Source organism: Cupressus sempervirens, chromosome 3 (assembly GCF_028749045.1).
Source record: "Cupressus sempervirens isolate cs-2001-9-10 chromosome 3, ASM2874904v1, whole genome shotgun sequence".
Lineage (NCBI taxonomy): Eukaryota > Viridiplantae > Streptophyta > Pinopsida > Cupressales > Cupressaceae > Cupressus > Cupressus sempervirens.
The window spans coordinates 848,143,028-848,157,739 of record NC_143120.1 but is presented as its reverse complement, the minus strand read 5'-3'; the positions used below and the strand labels follow the sequence as shown (position 1 = coordinate 848,157,739).

Here is a 14,712-nt window from a genome sequence, read left to right as displayed (position 1 = left end):
GCAGGCTATGTCTAGCTATGACAAGAATTATTCTTAATAATTTGTCAGCAGCTGAAAGGACATGAGGGTCACTATCAATGGGATCACCTTCCAAGTGAACAAGGAGACCATAGCTATGGCAACGAGACTTGACATAACTGGTAGGAAGTGGTAGAAGATCATGAAGGTGGTGGATGAACCTAGCCTTTCTAGCTTTTTCAGAGGCATTGAGGCCCCAGACCAGTATCATAGTGGCTTTTGGAAGGATAAGTTATCGGAACCTTGGGATGATGTGTGCTTGATTATAATGAAGTATCTCACCCTAGAAGGAAGACATGATGTGTATTATTTTTACCATTTCCCTTTGCTTAATCACTTTCATAATAGGGGGTTAATATACATTCCCTTTTTTTTGATGCACGCCTTTGAAGAGATAGTGATGGATGTTAGGGAGAAAAAAGGGGCTAATTTCAGTATTATATACCAAGGGATCATGTTTTGTTTATTTCAATTCCACTTGGCCCTTTGCCCTCCCAAAGTGATAGCCATTGATAATTCCTTCCCACTCGGGCCCCCCTTCGTATGGCGTTTGTGAGTGGTAGCTATGCCCCTACTCCACAACCCTCACTGAGCTAAACCCCAGTTAAGGGTAGGAAAGACAAAACCCTGGCTTTTGAGCTGGTTGCAAATAAAAAAGTTAAAACTTAAAAGAGGGCGGAGGTGGAGATTGGGGATTCAGATGAACAGATATATGGGAACAGAAGAAGATCAAGTAGACTTGCTAAGACCAGGGGTAGATTCAAACAAATGGGAAGTTTCTCTCAAGAGGAGGAAACAAATTCATAGGAGAGTGATAAGACTTCGAGGGATGGTAAGGAGAAGTTGAAGGAGGAGACTGATAAAGAGGTGGAGAAGTTGGATGACACTATTGATGGCACCTAGGATTTTGAGGTGGAGAACCCTACCAAGGACCCTTCCCAAGAGCCCACTCATATTTCTACCACTTCACCCTATTGTCTGTTGATAACTAGGAAGACCCAAACCTGATAAAGCTTCCCCTGACACAATCTCTTCCCCATTAAGGAATGATGGTCTGGAAATCATAAGGGCTCCCACTAACACTCTAGATGTGCAGGATAAGAGGAAGTCTTCAGTGAGTTGTAGTAGGGCTCTAAACTTAGGTACTGCGGAGGAGCGGGTGGTAACTCTTAAAGACCTCCAGGAATTGAAGGACAAGTGCAATGCATTGGAGGAAGGCTTCAACCTCTTCTCCAAGTTCACCTTGAAGGTGACCCATGCAACTATGACCACCCTCCAACTGTTAGCTCACAAGAAGGAGGAGGAGGGCCTTGGGAAGGAGGATTCAAAGCTGCTCTATAATTTCCTTATGGAGGATTGGGCCAAAGTTCTCTTGGCTGGGAAAGGCAAGAAGAAGGATGCTAGTTAGTGGCCTTTCCAATGCCTTGTATTTTTTGGGTGCTTTGCTGGTTATTACTCTCCATCCTGTTTGATGGTTTTGGTTTTTCTGTTGAACTTGGTTATGGACTATAGGTGGTACGATGCGCTAACCACCTATATGCCTTTTGATAATTTGTTAAACTATGTTAGTATTAAGAGCAGGAACTCTAGTACTTTTAATTACTATTATGTTGCTACGTATATTTTTTATGTAAATCATTAAAGGTTCTGTGGAGTTGTTTGTTGCTTTTCTGCTGGTTGTTTCACCACTGTTGTAAAGGGCCAACCCTCTTGTTTTAGCTACTTTTAAATAAAAAACACATGTAATTTACAACTAAGATAAGGTGGAAGTTGATTATTTCTTTCCCTATTCATATATACTACACAATGATTGTGGGAGTTATACTTGTAATTCTACATGAAGAGAGTGTCTTGGTTGATTTTTTCTTTCTTTGTTCCCAAATTTGTAAAAGATATCCACTCTTTTATGTTATATGCAACTTATCAAGTCAATTTAAAAAGTGGTTACAAATTGAGCTTATATGTCTACAAACTAATGTTTGAAGGAAAATACTCTCTAGAATAAACTATAATAGGATTAGATTAGAATTTTTTTCTCTATTAAATTTAAAGATTCTATGCATGTTTATTAATAGAAATTGTTAAATTGACTTTTATAATTTAATTTGTAAGAGTTTAAAATCCAAATTTCAAGATTACCTGACCACTGAAATGAACATTATATTTGATAATATGATATTTTTGTAATAATAAAAAATACTATCACCATCAAAATAACTAAACTTATCATTTTTATTAAATATTTCATTAAAACTTTTTAAATAAAATAATCAAAATACATACTTATTAAATTACTAAAATCTTTATAATTATATTCTTTCAAATAGAAAACAAATCTATTCCTCATATTATTATTATTAACATATAATTGCAAGCATCAATAAGCTTACTCAAAAGAAGATAAAACATAAAACTTATATTCTCTATGCTTTTACCCCTTACAATACAAAATAATATAGACCATTATTCTATTCTCTTTTAACCCTTAAAACACCACAACCTCTTTATGTTATTCTACTATATATTCCATATACTTATACCGCTTCAAACACCACTTTCTCTTCATGCTATTCTTCCACAGATTTTCATTACTTAATCTACAATTTAACTAAATGTTTGCATTACTTCATCTGCTATTTAATTAACGTTTTCCTCCCTTACACCACACCACTTATCCCTATACCATGCTTCCAAATGTTTGCATCACTTCATTTGCAATCTAATCAATGTTTTAGCTCTTTGAGTGAACCCATTAATAACCTCTTAGAGACCTTTTTAAAAATCAGGTAGATGCGTACACTCTGAGAAAAACAAGAGGACAAGTCACATGGGAATGATTTCCAAGTTGCTTACAATGATAGGACCACCGCTTTAACAAACCATTTCCTTCTTAGCATTACTTCATGCCAGATGTTGTGAGCCATGACAAGTAACCCACACTAATCGATGACTTAAGCTCCCATATGCCCAACCCCTTAAGCCGAAGGCGACTAAGCTTGATAATCAAGGTAATAAATAAAAGCGAACATGCAATGAATGAATGAGTGAACACAAAACCCAGAGAACATGCCGCCAATCTCTCCTCCATTGGAAGATAACCAGATGTCTACAGCCGGCCATTAACTCATGCATCTACCCACCAAACTTTGCATCCATCTCATTAATACATCCCTTCAATTCCCCTGCCCCCATCGAAAAAATCCCCAAATTTTTCTATATAAATCCTTCTACATCATTCCGGTCATAAGCAGACTACCATTACTTCTAAGTCAATCTAAATTTCTTCGTTCTTTTATTCCGCCAAACAAACGGCAGCCATGGCCATGCAAGTAGCAGAGGATCAGAGAGCCGGAGCAGAGGTTTACTATGGCAGCGAAACATGCAAGGCAAAATCTATGGAGCTTTTGGAAATGATGGGTCTTCCAAAAGGGCTTTTGCCGCTTGACGAGCTTGAAGAATCTGGGTATGTGAAGGAGACTGGTTATGTGTGGCTGAAGCAGAAGAAGAAATTAGATCACAGATTCAAGAAGATCGGCAAGACTGTTTCTTATGCCCCTGAAATCACCGCATATGTGGAGAAGAACAAGATGAAGAGGCTCACTGGGGTTAAGAGTAAGGAGATTCTGCTCTGGATTACTATTGTTGAGATTTCTATTGATGAATCCTCTGCTGATAAGATTTACTTCAAGAGCTCTACTGGGATTGGGAGAAGCTTTCCTGTAAGTGCTTTTGAGCTTGACGAGGGCAAGGATTAGGGTTCATTTAGGGCTTTTTCTTTTCTGTTAGGAAGCCCTCTCTTTTGGGGTTTTTCATGTGCGGACAATAACGACTGGTAAATTAGCTTGAATCTGAAATGTTTATGTATTTGTGTAGTTGGGTTACTGTATTTGTGAAGTGGGTCTTGAGCCTCCGTGCAAAATTGTTGTTCAAATTGCCGTGCATGGCACTGGTGTTTCTAATTTATGCTCTGCAAATCGATATTATTACTAATTTGATATGTGATTAGTGCCGCTTTGTATATGGTGGATTGAAAGTTCTCTCTGGGAGATCAAATGGGCTGTTTATTTTCTTTGATAGATTTCTCTTTGTTTTACACGTTATACGAGTGCGACATTGAGGCTATTTACTTGACAGTACCATTTGGTATTGTGATTGAAGGAACTGAGTCTAGAGATAAAATGTATAGAATTCTCTTTGTTTTTTATTTCAGCTATTGGAATGAATAATTTCTTTTTCATTGAGTAGTTGAATGGTACGCAATCCTAGGTTTTGTAGTACTCTTTTCTGGGTTTTTAAAATGGATTGAATATGCATGCAAGTAATGAAATGTCTGCATGCTGTTAGTGGATTTAATGACTCAACATTTCAAGCACTGAAAAGCTTATCGGTAGTTCAACTTCATGTACTTTTTTAAATAGAAAAGAATAATCCGAGAACCTAAATATAGCCCCAGAAATAAAAGATTAAATTTGGGAACCTAAATATGGCAACAAAACATGTTTTTTTACTCGGGAAGTTAATAGGTAGATAAACTATAAATGCATAATTTAATCTAATGACAAATGACAAATATATTGGTAACTTTTTAAATAATTTAAATGGGAAAAAGGAAGATTTTGAAATAAATATTAATACTATCAGTAATATTAATCTTTATCTTAGCTGGGGTAATATTCAAGAAAAATTAAAATGAATATAATGAAGAAAGCTTTCATGATATTTTTTGAACTTTTTTCCTCTCTTGGTGGGCATTTGTTGTAGAATTGTGATAGAAGTATTTAAAGAGGGGTCACATCTTAAATTTTAAGAGGGGTCACATCAAGTCCCATTCCCCTTTATAGTGTGCAGGTCCTAAATTCAAGGAAGATATAATGGTTCAATGAAAATAACAGGTGGATCAGCTTAAGATTTCCAATAAAGCTATTAAATTTAAGGAAAATGGTGGCTCCATGAATTTAAGAGTTCGATCAGCTTAAGATTTCAAATATATAGCTCTTAAATTCAAGGAAAATGGTGGTTCCATGAATTTAAGAGTTAGAACACCTTAAGATTTCAAATATATAATGAGTAAACTGCTCCACCCCTTTGCTGTACACTTTAAAAGGTATTCTCTTAAAGCCTAAAAATAATTGGAATCTTCTCTTCAAAAATAGTAGTTCGGTGGGGGTTTGAGCGCTATAAATTTTTAATGTACACAACTTTTAAATGAAAAAAATGGAGTGAGTAACAACAAACATTAAAGTAGGAAGGAATCTTGAGTATAGTAATTATTATGTTATTGCTAGTCTTGTTGAGGAGGAAGTTGAGAGTGACAATGATTTCCATGAGAGTGTACAAAGTTCTAGGCCTAAATGGTTTCCCACCAACCTTTCAACTCTTTTGGGACCTTGTAAAGGTGGATTTAACTAGCTCAAGGATTTTTTTTATAATGGGTGAACTCAAAAGTTAAAACTTTTATTGTTTTGGTTTCCAAAATGTTTGAAACGAATGTAGGTTGTTTTCTAGTGGTGAATATTCTTAATTTTATGAGTTTTAGAAAAAAAATTGCTAGTAATTTAGTTAATAATTTAAGATTTAATGCAACCTAAATTGTCACATTTTTATTAAATTTTATTTTAAAATATTTAAAATCACTCTAATTTATTTTATTAAAAAAGTTATACTTAAAGATTCGTCACAATATTTGATACATGATTAGATTTGATTCACTTAAATATTATATATTATCAAAAAAATTAAAATTAACTCATTAATAATTATCATAATTATTAGTTACTTTAAGGATATATTACCAATATTTACTTTTCACTATTGATTTAAAATATAATGTAATTATCCTCTTATTTTCATGATATATATTTGATTTGTAATATTCTATGACGATTAGTGAACTTCCTATTATTATTGGGATTTGCTAGTATTTTCTACTCAAAAATTATGATTCCAAAATAATCGTAAATATAAATAATATTTAAATTAAAAAAATTGAAAGATTTGTTGAAATTTTTTTTTTTTGACTTTTCAAAATAATGAAAGATACGCCAATAATTTATATCTTTTTCTAAAGGGGGGTTTCTTAAAGTTTACCCTGACAGAATGTGTTCATTGACTGTAGACCTATAATTTCCTGTAACATTATATATAACATCTTCTCCAAGTCACTTGTGAATAGAAATATGAGGTCTTCTCCATGGTACTTCTGAATATAAATGAACCTTTTCTTAGCGAATTCATTGGACCTCTTAGAAAGGAATTGTCTTGGGATGAAATACCCTTGATGTTGTCATAACTACCCATGAGGTCATGCACTCGATGGAGAATAATAAAACCTAGGTATGTCTCTTAACTTAGACATTTCGAAAGTTTATGATAAGGTGGAGTAGGCTTTTTTATGACATTTGTATAAGATTAATTTTAATGATAGAGTTGTTAAAATCATTGACTACCATGGAAACTGTGAGCTTCTCTACCTTTGTAAAGGGTACTCCTTGGGGGCTCTTTGAGGCCAAGGGTGAATTTGAGATAGGGAGATCCTTTATCCCCTTACCTCTTCATAATGGCTACAAAGATTATGGGGAGATCTTTTACTAATTTGGCTCGCTCGGGTGCTATTAATTGAATTAAGGTTGACACTATTTTTCCTCCAGAGGTTATTCATCAATTTGTCGATGATACTTTTCTATTTGGTTGCTTGTATGTGATTAAAGCCAGAAATTGGAATTTTTTCCTAGATAACTATGCTATATCTTTAGACCAACATATCAACTACAGTAAGAGAAAAATGCATTTTTTTAATAGTGTAACCACTAACATGGGGTGCAATCTGTTGGTCTCCTTGATGCTTACCTTGGTCTCCCCCTCATGATGAAGGATGTTTCCACCCAATTCTACAACTTCATCTTGGTTAGAATGTAGAAGAAATTGGTCAAATGGAAGGGGAAAGTGCTAAGTAGCACAATAATCTACAATTGTTATTTGTTTGTCTTTAGGGGGTATTTTCTTTCTTCTTTTCTTTGTTTAAAATCTCATGTGGTATGACTAAAAAACTTGAGAAAATTCAGAGGAATTTCCTACAAATGGGCTTAAAGGATAGATATAGGTTCAACTTAGTGAAATGGGGTACTATGTGTAAGGGCATGACTAAAAAGCTTGAGAAAAATTAGAGGAATTTCCTATGGATGAGCTCAAATGATAGATATAGGTTTAGCTTAGTGAAATGGGGTGCTATGTGTAAGTCAAAAGATATGAGAGGTATAGGAATCAAGAAGATTATTGATATAAATAGAGCTCTGGTTACTAAAATTTGTTGGTGTCTTGTTGCTAATCACACTGGTTTGGGAGACATTATGAAAACGAAGTACCTTAATAACCTACCTTTTGAGTGTTGTCTAAATGACAATGATTGGCCCTTAGGCTCTAAAATATGGAATAGTTCGATAAAAGATAAGAGCCTCCTCTATGATGGTCTAAGATGGATTGTGGTAAGAGGGAACCATGTTAGATTCTGGGAAGATAATTGGCTCGGGGGGAAACCATTACTAATGAGTAAATTTGGCTAGATCAAGGATATTTGGAATTAAACTTTGGTGAAAGGGTCAATGATTATCTCCCTCAAGAGGAAGTGGAGAAAACTCACAGAAGACATGTTACCTCGTAACCTGTAGCCACTTTTTATGGAGTCGTAGAACATCTTGGTGGCAAAAATAATTAAGCAATTCTTGGAGGAGAACAAGTTTGTGTCAAAAATGTTTCTAGAGGAACTTTACAATTAAATCTACTTACTTCCTCCCGCAAGAGAATAACATATCACCTCTATATTGGAAGAATGTCTAGAATGGCCAACTGAACCCTAAAGTTAATTCCTCCTGGTGGACTATGGTTCATGGAAAGATTCTCACTATTGATAATTCAAGGAAAAGGGGATTTCAAATACCAAATAGATGCTATTTGTGCATGGTAGAGGAAGATGATATTAATCATATTTCACTAGCTTGCCCATTTGCTAGAGAAGTTTGGGCGTTAGACCTGTAGAATTTCTAACTCTTGTGGATGTTCTTAATTAACTTGCAGTAATTCATTTAAAATTGGGATTTCCCTTTCTCCCACCCCTTAATAAGATTATTATGGAAAATGGCTACACCCCATACCTACTGGGGAATCTAGAAGGAGAGGAATATTAAGGTCTTAAAGAGGGGTGGAATGCCTTGTGGATGTCGTGGCCTCTACAATAATTAAGTTATTATTATTTTTAGCTATTTGTAAATGGAAAACTCCTTCAGCCTGATGACCACAAGATAGCTTTGGGTTGGAGTCTCTCGGAAGCCTTTACGATGTTTGGCAATTCTCTATCCTTAAGGAGTACCAAGTGGATTCCCTCCCACCCCTTTCTATGCTCAAACTCAACTTTGATGGTGTTGCAAGAGGTGGATGTGTTATGCGTGGGGGAGTTGTCACGAACATTGTTGGTTACTTGATGATGTCTGATAGAGGCAACTTTGGACCCATGACAAATGATGTGGTGGAGGCTATAGCGCTTTACCAGGTTCTTAAGCTAGCTACCAATATGGCATGGGAACACCTTTGTATTGAGGGGGATTGAAAAATCATTGGGCGATTGCAAAAGAAAATGTGCAACTTGGTTGGTTAATATCCAATATTGTGGGCGAGATTTGGATGCTTATTACTGGCTTGGAGAATTATATGATTTAACATACTTACAAAGAAGGTCACATTGTGGCTAACTCATTGGCAAGCTTTGGCTTGCATATTCAGGGTGTTAGATGTTGGAGGCATGTGGTTTCTCTCCCAGTGCAAACCCAATCCCTAATTGAAAGGGAACATAATTCCTTGTACGAGGAATGATGGATAATCTGTTTAGTTGGCTTGTTCATTAGAGTGTTAAGATGATGATTCCTAAGCAGGGAGCCCCTTGTGAATTCAAATTTGAATTTGAGGGCAATCATGGAAAGAAGGGGCCAAATGAAATATGTTAAAATGGACTTTTGTTCTTTTGTATTGAACCATAAGTAATCAACTTGTAAGTCCTACAGAAGGGATATCTAGATATTTTATCAGAAGAAGATTAAGATCAAAAATTAATTTCTATTCTTTCAAATGTTTGACACAAAATATCAATCACACATATATTAGAATAAAGTGGGAAAGATTATTGATTGCAAGGACAACTTCCCACATGTCTCCTCACTAATGTTTAGATGAACAATTTATGACCATCTCTAGTAATAATTACATAAACTCAATTTTTTTCTCAATCAAGAAGTTAAATTGCTTTGAGCTATTTGTGATAAACAAATACCTATTGATGCAGCTTTTGAAAAAGGGCTTATTGAAGTTTGTCAATCTAGAGTTCTCAGAAGGATCAGAGTAGGAGGTGGAGATGGGAGGAGATATGCTGAGGGATGAGTCCAAAAAAAAAAAGAATTATATGAGAAAAACCCATTGTGCCTAGTGGTTATTAAAGAAGGTGGCCTCTTCCCTTTAATGGATGCCATGGAGGGGCATGACAAAAATTTCTCAACCTAGTTCATGAATTCCTGGAACAATAGGAAAGTGACTATTATAAGTATCACCTTCCAAGTTAATGATGATATCATTTCTATGGCTACTAACCTATCCATGGAAGGCAGAAAATGGCAGAGGATTACTAAGGTTTTGGGTGAAACAAACCTTAGAAAATTCTTCAAGAAGGATGAAGCCTCAATCAAGCACATAAGAGGGTTTAATCAAGAAGAGCTTCCTAAACTGTGGGATGAGGTATGTCTCCTAGTTATGAAATATCTTACTCTTAAAGGAATATTTGGTGTGTTCTCCCTTTACAAGTAACCATTTTAGGCACTATGAAAAAATTTCTATCCTCTTTCTCCTTCATGATTTGGAAGCTACTATTATAAATATTAGAGATAGAAAAAGAAAGGAAAACATAATGTGATTTTACACTAGGGGCTTATCTTGTGCCTTTATATCTTCTATCTTGTTGTTTTCCCTCCCTAGTATATTTCTGTAAATGATGCATGCATTACCATAAATGATGTTCAAGGCCTTCCTTGCCCACATAAGGCTATGGGTGGTAGGTGTTATGTGACTCTCACCACTCAACTGGGTAAGTGCACACAGTTGTTGTACCAAAAAATGCCACATTTTGTTTATTTTTTGATCTCAGCAATAATGTAGTCACAGTATAGTGCGATCACGCTATGGTTTGGGCGGGATGAGCCTGTGACTCATGAAATTGAAAAGGTAGCGCAATCGCGCTGTTGAAAAAGTTATAATTAAAAAAACCAAAGACCCATTTCTCATTTCTCTCTGTTTTCTCTCTAGCGACTTTGGCATTTTCTTATTTTCCAGGGATCATGAATGTGGTGTACATGGTAGTTTTCAAACCCAATTTGCATAAAAAATGGCTCCACTTTGTCAGAAATCCCAAATTGGTCAAAGCAATATGAATGTTAACACTTGTTTTTGTTAAATTTTATGTTTTTTTAATGATTTTTTTGAATTTTGACTTGGGTTTATTTGCTTTTTAAAAATAGTATTGTTTAATTGTTAAGTAACATAGAAAATCCACCCCCTAATTTTGCTATGAAGAATTCACCACAAAATCCACTAATCCAACAAAATACACCACCAAACCCTCCACATGATCAACTTGAAAGCCCTCAAAGTGAAGAATAACCACTTCCACAACCTTCACCAATTGAAAGACCTCCTCTAGGGACCCAAGACATTTGTTGAAGTACATTTAAAGAGAGAAATTTGAGTTAGAAATAATTGTTAGGAGGCTAAAGAATTCACTTCAAAATAATCTTGGTAGGACACAATTGGAACAATGCCTTGAGACCATTGTGGGCCAGGTATCATCTATTAGTGGACAATTGAATCTATGACATAATAAAAGTGAAGAACAATAAAGACATTATGATGATAAATTATCGTATGAAGATGTAAAAAATAAGGAGATTACCAAAGATGACATATGTGGTTTGTTTAAAAATCTAGGAGAGAAAAACACATTGAGAACTACAGCTAAAAGGTTCCCCATCCATTGGTGCATTCATGAAGGTATTAAAAATAACTTTTGGAATAGAGGGTGGATGTTGTTTGATGCCCCTCGTAAAAATCACGAGGTTCCAAAGTATTTCTTAAAAATTGTATTATAAGTTTGGCATTGCAGAGATCCCCAATTATTTTGATATTCTTCATTCTCAAGGTAGAGCACGATCATCATTTGATAGGTTAGGGGCACTTCATGATCCTAATGTTGTTAGGGAATCTATTGGCAAGCCACAAGTGGAGCATGTTATTGTTCCTTTTGTTGTGAAGGAACACATAGAGGCCAACACACTAGGTGCTATTAGAGCTTTGACTCAGAGTCTTGTTCAGTGTGTCACTCCTTTGGTTGTAGACAAGCCTGATTAGTCTAGTGGTCATATGTGCATGTCACGTGGATCTCTATGTACATTTGACACTTCCAACAGAGAGGATGATGATAACGGGATGATGGAAAATGACTTTCTCAATGCCACATTTGACATTTATACACAAATAAATATAAATAATTATATTTTAAACTATTTTAGTCACATCTCATATGTACACGAATGACTAATAAATTAGTATGTCTTGACGTTGTTCAAAATTTAGGGCTAGAGTGTTGCTAGCATTGGCACATATCCCTGGGCCTCATTTTATGCCACATCAATGACTCTGTAGGTATGTATAAATGTATTCATTTAAATTAATACATCTATTTATAATGTAATCATATGAAGGTTAACTCAAAACTTTTATCCATGTGCATTAGTTATGTGTTGGACCATTGACTTGTACATTGGCCTCCAAGCATGGGCATGATACCACTCATGTAGAGGTATACTCGTTTGCATGTTAATTTGATTAAATTGAATATGTTATTTAATGAATGAATGAATAATAAACTGATTTGGTTTATTACATGATCATATGCAGAGTTAGACTAGTCATGATGATGTTGATTTGGGGTCACCTTGCTATAGTGCAATCACACTATGTAAATACACACTTTCCTCCTTCCCTCTCCAATCTATCCCCTATAGGTCTTCCTACCCCTTTCTCTCTCCATCCTATTATCCTCTCTCTCACTCTCTCTCCATCATATCTGAGCCTCTATCTTCCTATCCCGTACTCTTTCTCTCCATCCTATCCCCGAGCGAGCTTTCTACTCCCTTCTATGCATCTTATTTGCTACACTCTCTCTATCTCCATCAATCACTCACTCTTACTCTCCATTGTATCCCCTCTCTCTTCCTACCCCCTTCTTTATACCCTCTCTCTTTCTCTCGATCAATCACTCTCTCACTCTAGATTACTCTCTCCATACTATCCCCTATCCTTCTTCCTATTCCCTACTCTCTCTCTCTCTCTCTCTCTCTCAATTCATATCTCCCTTTCTAGACAACAATCATCCCCTCTCCCACTCTCTCCATCCTATCCTCTCTCCCCCTTAAAATCCCCTATTCCCTTTCTCTCCATCATATCCCCTCTCTTCCTACCTACTTCTCTCTCTATCCTATCTAGTTCTCTCTCACGCTATCTCTCTATCCTATCCCCTGTCTCTCCTCCTATCCCCTATACTCTTTCTCTTCATCGTATCCCCTCTCTCTCTTCCTATCCCCTATCCCCTATTATCTCTCTCTCCATCCTATTTGGGCCTCTCTCCTCCTATCCCCTACTCTCTTTCTCTCCATCATATCCACTCTCTCTCTCTCTCTCTCTCTCAATCTTTCTCTCTCTCTCCCTATTTACCGCTCTCTTTCTCTCCATCCTATCCCCTCTCTTCCCATCTCCTTCTCTCTCTCCATCTTATCTGGGCCTCTCTCTCTCTCTCTCTCTCTCTCTCTCTCTCTCTCTCTCTCTCTCTCTCTCTCTTCTCCATCAATCACTCTCTCACTCTATGTTACTCTCTCTTTCTCACCATCCTATCCCCTATAGATCTTCCTACCCCCTTCTCTATCCATGCCATCCCATCCCATCCTTGTCTCTCTTTGTTTTATTATATCTATCCTATGCCCCATGTCTCTATAGATCAGTTACTCTTTATACATCCTATCCACTCCCTATCTTCTTATCTGGACATCCTATTCAAAATCTCTCTCTCTCTCTCTCTCTCTCTCTCTCTCTCTCTCTCTCTCTCTCTCTCTCTCTCTATCCCCTACTCTCTTTCTCTCCACCTTATCCCCTCTCTCCATCCTATCCCGTTCTCTCTCATTCTCTCTCCATCCTATTTTGAGCCCTTCTCTCCTTCCTATCCCCTACTCTTGTTCTCTCCATCCTATCCTCGAGTGAGCTTCCTACCCCGTTCTATGCATCTTTTATTTGGTACTCTCTCCATCTCTCTCCCTCTCTTTCCATCAATTACTCTCTCTCTATGTCACTCTCTCTTTCTCTCCATCATGTCCCCTATCCCCTCTCTCTTTGTATTCTATACTCTCTTTCTCTCCATCCTATCCCATCTCTCTTCCTACCCCCTTCTTTGCATCCTATTCCCTCCGCCGCCCCCCCTCCCCTCCCCTCTCTCTATTTGTTCCTCTCCATCATATCCTCTCTTTATGTCTCTTTATACTATTCATTTTCTACCTCTCTCTTCCTATCACCTTTTCTACCTCCCTCCCTCCCTCTCTTTTGGCTATGTAAATGTCCTTAGTAGTGCATACACTCTATAGTGTGTTCACACTATAGGATGATCACACTATTATTTACATAGCACACACATGCAATAGGGCATACACACTAGTGCATACATACTTCATAATGCATTCAAATTCAACAAGCATAAGGCTTGGATTTTCATTGGAGATCCAACCCAAAGGTTTCATCATTTTAAACTAGTCTTAGATCTGATTTACAACAAGCATACAAAAATTGCATCATTTTTCTTGTGTTCTCTCTATCAGGTTTCACCATCTTTAATATCGATAAAATCAGGTTACATGATATTGTAGATATCTATATTAGCAATGCAACCATATAATATATTTTGAATTTAGATTATTTTAAGCCTTTCAACTATAATTTCTTTTCATTGTATGTCCATTTTCTTTCTAAAATCAATGTGTAGTATTTGGCGGTTAGATTTTAGCTCCATCCAATTTTGAAAAAAGCTAGTTTTTAAGAAAATTGACTCCATTCTACACACTATATAAAAAAAAAAGTTTTGATTTTTTATTTTTTCTCAAATATTATTTTTAAGGCGAGCACATAGATATTTCACCTTTTTGTTATGTGTTCACTTACAAAATTCATTATATATATATATATATATATATATATATATATATATATATATATATATATATATATATATATATATATATATATATATATATATATATATATATATATATATATATATATATATATATATATATATATATATAGACACGCAAAAAAAAAAAAAAAAAACCCAAAAATTATGTGATAAACTACATGGTGTTAACTAATTCTGACCAGAGTGATTAAATAACTTCCAAAAAAAATTAGGATTTTGGGGGGACCACACTTTGCACTATGTAATGTTTTTACTGAAAAACCAATATGAATTTTTGTGACCCCATTTCTTTAGGGCCTTAAAGTCCACCATCTAGAAAAAAAAGTAGTTTAGAAACTAGATTTAGAGAACTACAACTTTTGTTATAGTCA

The 14,712-nt window shown here is 35.7% G+C and overlaps 1 protein-coding gene across 1 annotated transcript; it reads left to right on the top strand.

Moving 5' to 3' along the window:
* The first annotated feature begins 2,854 nt into the window (after positions 1 to 2,854).
* On the top strand, positions 2,855 to 4,036 carry LOC149569431 (uncharacterized). The gene has a single exon (XM_089822132.1). The coding sequence runs from the start codon at positions 3,336 to 3,338 to the stop codon at positions 3,771 to 3,773; it is 438 nt and encodes a 145-aa protein (XP_089678258.1). The 5' UTR covers positions 2,855 to 3,335; the 3' UTR covers positions 3,774 to 4,036.
* Positions 4,037 to 14,712: the final 10,676 nt, after the last annotated feature.

Excerpts from the sequence above, each read along its gene's own strand:
- LOC149569431 (XM_089822132.1), top strand. The coding sequence starts at position 3,336 with ATGGCCATGCAAGTAGCAGAGGATCAGAGAGCCGGAGCAGAGGTTTAC.